The sequence below is a fragment of the Microtus pennsylvanicus genome, chromosome 11, assembly GCF_037038515.1.
Source record: "Microtus pennsylvanicus isolate mMicPen1 chromosome 11, mMicPen1.hap1, whole genome shotgun sequence".
Classification (NCBI taxonomy): Eukaryota; Metazoa; Chordata; class Mammalia; order Rodentia; family Cricetidae; genus Microtus; species Microtus pennsylvanicus.
In genome coordinates, this window is record NC_134589.1 from 31,656,555 (window position 1) to 31,663,174 (window position 6,620).

Consider the following 6,620-nt stretch of genomic DNA (forward strand, 5'->3'; position numbering starts at 1 on the left):
ACTTGGCAAACAAGCTGAAGGGAGATGGGAAAGATGGAATAGCAACAAAAATAGTAAGGACAAGGGCTAGAGAGATGGTACAGGGGGTTCTTGTAGAGGAGCCAAGTTCTGTTCCCAGCACGCATGTGAAGCGGTTCACAACCACCTGTACCTGAAGCTCCTGGAGATCAGATGCCCTCCTCTGGACTCCAATAGCACCTCCACCCATGTGCACGAACCCCAGCAGACTCACGTGGGTGTGCATCATTCAACTAAAATCAGTCTTAAAAGAAGAAGGATAGCAGAAACAACCACTTAAGAAGTTTCAGCAGCCATAAGTATTTATTATTTTGAGTGAAATGCACATTAAACTTTTGTATAAAAACCATCAAAGGTGCTATATTGGATTATTCCGGTATTAATTTACCTCCCCCCATGCCATTCGTGTTATCTCCTACCTTTCTGGTTTCTTCTGTATCATTACAATCATCTAAAATTGTCCATTGTTAAAATATAAAAAATATTAGTCTGTTCTTCAAGATAAAGTACCACTAGTGATGATTTATTCAAAATGAAAATCTTTTTAAAAGAGAGGCCAGAGAACCAACTTATTGGAAAAGAGATATATAACAGAATTTTTTTAGGGAAATGGGAATGCCAAGTCAATGTAGGCCTGTAGTAAAACATTTTTATAATCCCTCTTTCCAGAGTGTGGGCTATTTCTTTTATGGAACTGGTTCACCAGGGTTTTTGTTATTTGTCCATCATCCCTTGGGTACTCTCTAGAGCGAATCAAATGTGTGCATATCCCATACTCCCCAAACGCTTAAGGCAAAAAGAAAGCTGGTTCTTTTGTCTTAGCAATAGCCCTTAGGATTAAGTTTGTCATTAAAGATATTATTCCCTACAAAGGGAACCGTCTTGACCCCTCATTTTTAGTCCTCTCTTTGCCTCATTTTGATTTTGGTAGTCCATTCCAAAACGGAACCCATTCCCTCCTGGGCTGGTTCCGTATAAACAAACTCAACAGTTGGAACTGAACTTTAGAGTGAAATTTCCCATTTGCTCTCTGTCTTACGCGAACAAGCTTCTCTGATTTACCACAAGAGCCGTCTGACTCTCCCGTCTCTTGACTTTCTTATTCCTTTGTCTCACCTTCCAGCACAAGGCACTAGAGACTAATAAAATAAGTCCGGAGGATAGAAGGACCAGGCCGAAGATGGAGATGATGGAACCGTGAGAATTGAAGCTGTAAGCCACGGCGGTGACGACGATCCCCGCGATGAAGACCACCACAGCAAAGGGGATGATGCAGCGGTAGCAGGAGAGCTCCGCACCCCCTGTGGCGGCCATCAGCTGAACCTCAGTGACCAAGGGGACTGTGGTGATCACAACTTCACTCTTAGGGTTTTTCTCCATTTTCACGGGTGCAGGCGACTTTGGGGATCCCAGGTTCTCTTTTACAGGTTCTTCAGTCATTTTTCTGGGGATGTAGGTATCCTACCTGGCTTCACAGACTAGATTTAGAAAGCCTTGCCAGGGTGGATGCTGTGAAAAAGAAGGCAGGGGACATCAGCTAGGTCACCAACACCAGATGCAAACGGAAGCAGAGAGGTGCAGAGGTATCTCCTGTCCCAGGACACACAGGAGCACAAGCCTCGCTTACTTGCATTCCCCGCTTAGAACATTCTTTTACATTGAGTAAAAGGAAAACAACTATGCACAAAAAAGGAGAGAGACGAAGAGCAGGAAGCCCTTTGCAGTATTCCATATTCCTTGGTGGTCTACAAATACCCTTTAGAAGCGTCCTTCTTTGCCTAGTTCCTTTATTTTCTCTAAGCTCGGAAAAGTTTGGATCCTCATCCAAAGATGGCTCATTCAGGAGGGGAATGCGCTCTGAACAGTTCCACTACTCACAGCTACGTGGACTCTGCCAGTTTCGCCAGGCGTGACACGCATTCTTTCCAAGCTGTCACCCATTCATGGCTCAGGGAATCAACGTCGTCGTGATAAACAGCAAGTGGACGCTTCTCTATCAACAGACGGCTCCTTACACAAGGGGCATACGAAGTGTGTGCTCGGGACCTTTCCACCCCCACCCCAACTCTCAGCCTCCACCACTCAGCACCCAGACAGATGTTCAGTTTACAAACAACGGTTGGGTTCCAACCACTTCAGGACTTTATAACTGGAATGTGGTACTGTCCCCTATCCATTTAAATGGGGAAAAAATAAGAAAAAGAAATTCTGACCACTTTATGGGATATAATTTTTTTGCTTGTACAATGCTTAAGACAAAATTAACTATAAATAAAAAAATAACTGTTAATCAGTTCTTAGAGTAACTAGCTGTCATTTTCAAATTTTCTATGAAAAAGAACAAGGAATTCAGATATTCTGTATTTTCTAAGATGCTTACATAAATAAGCATAAATAGTCACAAAAAATTAACCAGTTCAGCTTTCATCAATGTCCTTCTGTATAAAACTTGCCCCTTCCTAGTTTTGAATTTGAAGGCTTTAGTATAACACCTGAGATCCAAAAGCATCTTGTTGAAAGCCTGGTCTGAGGAAGCAGGGAGAAGGTCTTGTTGAAGTTCAGACATGCCGAGTCACTGACTTACACATTGAAAGGCTGAACAGTCGCAAGGACTACAGATTTGCCGGACACTTGAGGCCCTTCTGATGACACTAATCCTTTGAGTGTATTGAGCAGTGATTCAAAATGCGCACAATACCGAATCAGACCTTCTTCGTTCTTCCCACTCCTGGGAGGTCAAAATATCACTCACCAAGGAGCGAAGTTAGAGAGCTCTACCTGATGTCATTTGCGTATAATTTAATCATCAAACGAACTACTCTTGTCCAGGGATCTCCCTCTCCACGGAGATCATAATTTAAAAACCAACATCTGTCCCCCGCTTAACCACACATACCTCAGGGAAAGGCAGTCCATTGCCACGGAAGCCACTTGACTTGGGAGAGAAGGACCGGGTCAGAGTATCTTCCTTCGGCTTCTGGGAAAGAGCCTGTCACCCACTGGGCACCGGTAAAAGGACAAGTCAGGGATTGTCTGGGGAGACAGAAAAGACATAAGAATTCTTAACCTTAGATTTGGCTTGGAATGCTGGAGCTCTTCTTCTGCGCCACCCTTGCTCTTAAGTGACGCCTGTCCTTCCCTCCCCCTCTCATCTTACTCCCTCCTCCTCTGCTTTGCCCCTCCCTGCCACTTTTTTTTCCCTTCCTTCTTTTCCTTGCCAGCAGATTTTGAGTTTTGGCTCTCCCCGGCTCTGTTCAGTGACATGGTAATTCAGGATCATCACTTCAGAGTCCCCAGAGACAGGAGCCAGCGTCGACTTTTATTTCTCTCTGTAGCGTTTACTAAGCGGGGCTGCTTTGAATTACTCATTTTTTCCCCAGCCAAACTCCAGATCTTCCTCTGCCTGCCCATCAGGCATTTTCCTAAGAGGATCCAAGAGAATCCTAGAGTCAGCATTGCAGACCTAGCTGAGGGACAGAACTGGGGGGGACAAACGTTCTCGGGAGGCAGGAACAGCTGTGGCGTTCTCAAGCCACTAAAGCCAGCCTCAAGGCCAGCGGAGACCCAAGCTCCTAGCTCTCCCAGGATTTTCACTTATGTATGTACAGGATGGCCAATAGAAAGTTAAAGGCACACCCCTTGTCTGATGTTGCCTCACTTACAGGCAAGAGTGGGGAATACTATTTCTGGTTAAACTGGGAAAGCCTGGCTATCTCTAAGGTAGAGAGTGGACTCACATGTACTGGGTTTCCGCTTAAGCTGGGAACCCCTGGCTATCCTGATGGAAGCAGGATTGCTTGCTACTTGTGCTGGGAGTTGAACAGCTTTGACAAACCTGAAATCGCCGCTACTGCCATCATCAACAATGCTGCCATTGACAGAGTGCCTACTATGGGTGTGGCATAATATTAAGGGCTGGCACATTAGTTCATTCCCATTCACTTGTACACGAAGCTATGGAGGCTTAAAGAAGTAAAGAAATGGGACCAAGTTCATAAAGAAACAAATTCTTGTTCTGGACCCCGGTCACGTTTTATTTCTCATACAGGGGACTGAGTCCAGGGCCTCATATATACTAGGCAAGTATTCTATCTTTAAGTTAATTTCCCAGTCGACCCTTTGCCTTGAACTTTAAATCCCCCCTGCCTCAGTTTCATCAGTAGCTCGAGTCACAGACCTTCATTGCCTGGTCCACTGGACCTCAGTTATGAATGGGTACAAACTCAAACACAGAGCTTGTTAAATGTAGATTCCAAAGAAGCAGGTCCCCAACTATCTTCCTGCCTAGGGCAAGCCTGCTGCTCCTTGGCCTATTTTAATCAGCAATATTCAAACACACACCTACCTGACACACGGTTCTATTAAACACCAAGCTCAAGGCTATGTCCCGTCTGCATCAATGGGCCGATATGATTATGTTTCTTACAGACTAGCTACTTGAAATTCTAAAGTATTTGAAAAGCATAAAGCCTGAGGTGGAAAAAAGCAGCGACAATACTAGGGGGCTATGATAAGCCTGTTCCTATATTTCTAAATGTTATCTGCTCATAATTTCCTAAATCTAAGTCTTTCCAAATCTGGTAGTGTTTACACATTCACGTCAATACTGGAATAACTGTGTTTTCCCATCTATTAGATGCTCAGCCCTCTTGACCTCTGGCCTGGATCCTCTTAGACACCCTACTTCCTTACCTTCTCACCTTTCCAGCCCAGTCTGCGAACCCAGAGACCAGAAGTCCTCTCTTCTCAGGATCACACTGAGAAGTCCCTGAGAGCTGGCTGAGGTTGAGGGCTCCGGCATAATGGACATAGCAGGTCCCTGCAGGTCCCTAGGAAGCCTAGACTGCTACCATCCTGACTGCTTTCAATGAGCTCTAGAGAAATGAAGTCTCATGTCTAACTAGGGACATCACTGGGTGCTGAGGTTGGGCATATTTGGAACCAGGGCATTTCAGAAGATGGTGGCCTGGGGCCTGGGTTATGTCAAGCGGAAGTTCTCAGAGAGAATGTCTTTTCACCTGAGAATTCCCATGTTTGGGGCCAGTCCTCCCTAATTTCTAGCGCAGGACATTTTCTGTAAATCGAACCTATCCCCAGAAACCCCAAGGAAGCTCTGAACACCATTCTGCCCGCCTCTAGACTGTTCTTCTTTGCTTCCTAAGCCAAAGGTAAAGAAATGAACCTAGAGAGAGGAGACAGGCATCCTTTCCCATGGCGAGCCCTGGGCTGAACCCTTAAGGAGAGACAGTGGACAGAGCTGGGTCCCCAAAGTGCAAGCCCACAAGTTCGTTGCTACTTCTAATATTGAAGCTTCAGCCTTCCTATGGCTTCAGGTGAGCGGTCAGTACCACTCCCCCACCACAGCCTGTGGGCATCTGTCTTGGGATGAAGACACCAGTCTCCAAACTCAGACAACTCCTGATTTGCACTGGTGAATTCAAAGAAATAGAAAGCTTAGGAATTAGCCAGAAATTGTGCCAGAAAAGACAGCCACCAAGGCAACCAGGGACACAGGCAGCCTTAATTAATTAACTTTTACCTCTCCACCAGAAATTCAAAAGGAATCCACGGTGACGCGTGCCAAATGTTTTTGGTATTAAGCACCCTGGGGAATCGCGTCGGGGACACCTGGCCCCACGTGCAAAATTTCAACACAATGCATCCAGCCTTTTTTTCTGTGAGCCCTCTACGTGCAAAAGCGAGAGGAAATCTCTCCGGTTCTTTTCAGAGCGCAGGGCTTGGGAGGACTCTTAAGTTTGGAAAACTTTTCTGAAGGCTTCCAATGCACTAATGATACTAGTCCTTCCTTGGCGAACCCCGGCAGGCTTTCTACAGTTCTCTCCCAGATCTTTCAAAGAGCGAGGAAATCGAGCCTTACCTTTCTCAGCCAGACTCCGACTGAGACAGCTGCTAGAGGCAACCAACAAGCAAGGCCGACAGCGGGATGCAAATCACCAGGCTAGGGATCGTGCACAAAGTACTCAGCGAGGCTTACAGACCATTAAGGGACCGGAGACAATTTGCTGCTGTATTTTACTCTATGTTTTCCTTCGTGCCACATCATCCATTGTAATTGCAGGCGTGAATCCATAATAAACCAATTATTTAAAAGGCCACTAAGAACCTCTTCTGCTTTGTTTTTTCTTGTTTTAAATCTTATGCCAACATTCATTTTCAAGTTTTTCTCTAACCAAAATTCTCTTTTTGATAGCACTCCTTTGTAATGTCATGAAGCTGCAGAAAAGAACTCCTTTGTGGTCTTCTATATTAGCGGTGGAGGGGTGTGGGTGGGTGGAGGGGTTGAGGGTAAGTGGAGGAGGAGTTGGGGATGGGTGGAGGGGTGGGGTGGGGTGGGTGGAGGGGTTGGGTGTGGATGAAGGGGTGGGGTAGGTGGAGGGGTTGGAAATGGGTGGAGGGGTAGGGTGGATGGAGGGGTTGGGGGTGGATGAAGGGGTGGGGTAGGTGGAGGGGTTGGAAATGGGTGAAGGGGTGGGGTAGATGGAGGGGTGGATAGGTGAAGGGGTTGAGGTAGATGGAGGGGTGGGGTAGATGGAGGGGTGGGGTAGATGGAGGGGTGGGGTAGATGGAGGGGTGGGTAGGTG

At 46.3% G+C, this 6,620-nt stretch overlaps 1 protein-coding gene across 3 annotated transcripts; it reads right to left on the reverse strand.

Annotated features, from left to right (window-relative positions):
* Positions 1-298: 298 nt before the first annotated feature.
* Tmem100 (transmembrane protein 100) lies at positions 299-5,956 on the reverse strand. Of its 3 annotated transcripts, none has more exons than XR_012912312.1 (3): positions 5,897-5,956; positions 2,915-3,051; positions 299-1,527 (listed from the first exon to the last, which is right to left on the reverse strand). XR_012912312.1 is itself a non-coding variant. In XM_075991132.1 (2 exons), exon 2 carries the CDS (start codon positions 1,456-1,458, stop codon positions 1,054-1,056), a length of 405 nt encoding a protein of 134 aa, XP_075847247.1. In that variant the 5' UTR covers positions 1,459-1,527; positions 2,915-3,045; the 3' UTR covers positions 904-1,053. The 3 variants fall into 3 exon arrangements, 1 of the variants encoding a protein (XP_075847247.1); XR_012912313.1 differs by having other exon boundaries at positions 4,719-5,918; XM_075991132.1 differs by lacking the exon at positions 5,897-5,956 and having other exon boundaries at positions 904-1,527; positions 2,915-3,045.
* Positions 5,957-6,620: the final 664 nt, after the last annotated feature.

Coding starts and splice junctions, on each gene's coding strand:
- Tmem100 (XM_075991132.1), bottom strand. CDS start 1,458: ATGACTGAAGAACCTGTAAAAGAGAACCTGGGATCCCCAAAGTCGCCT.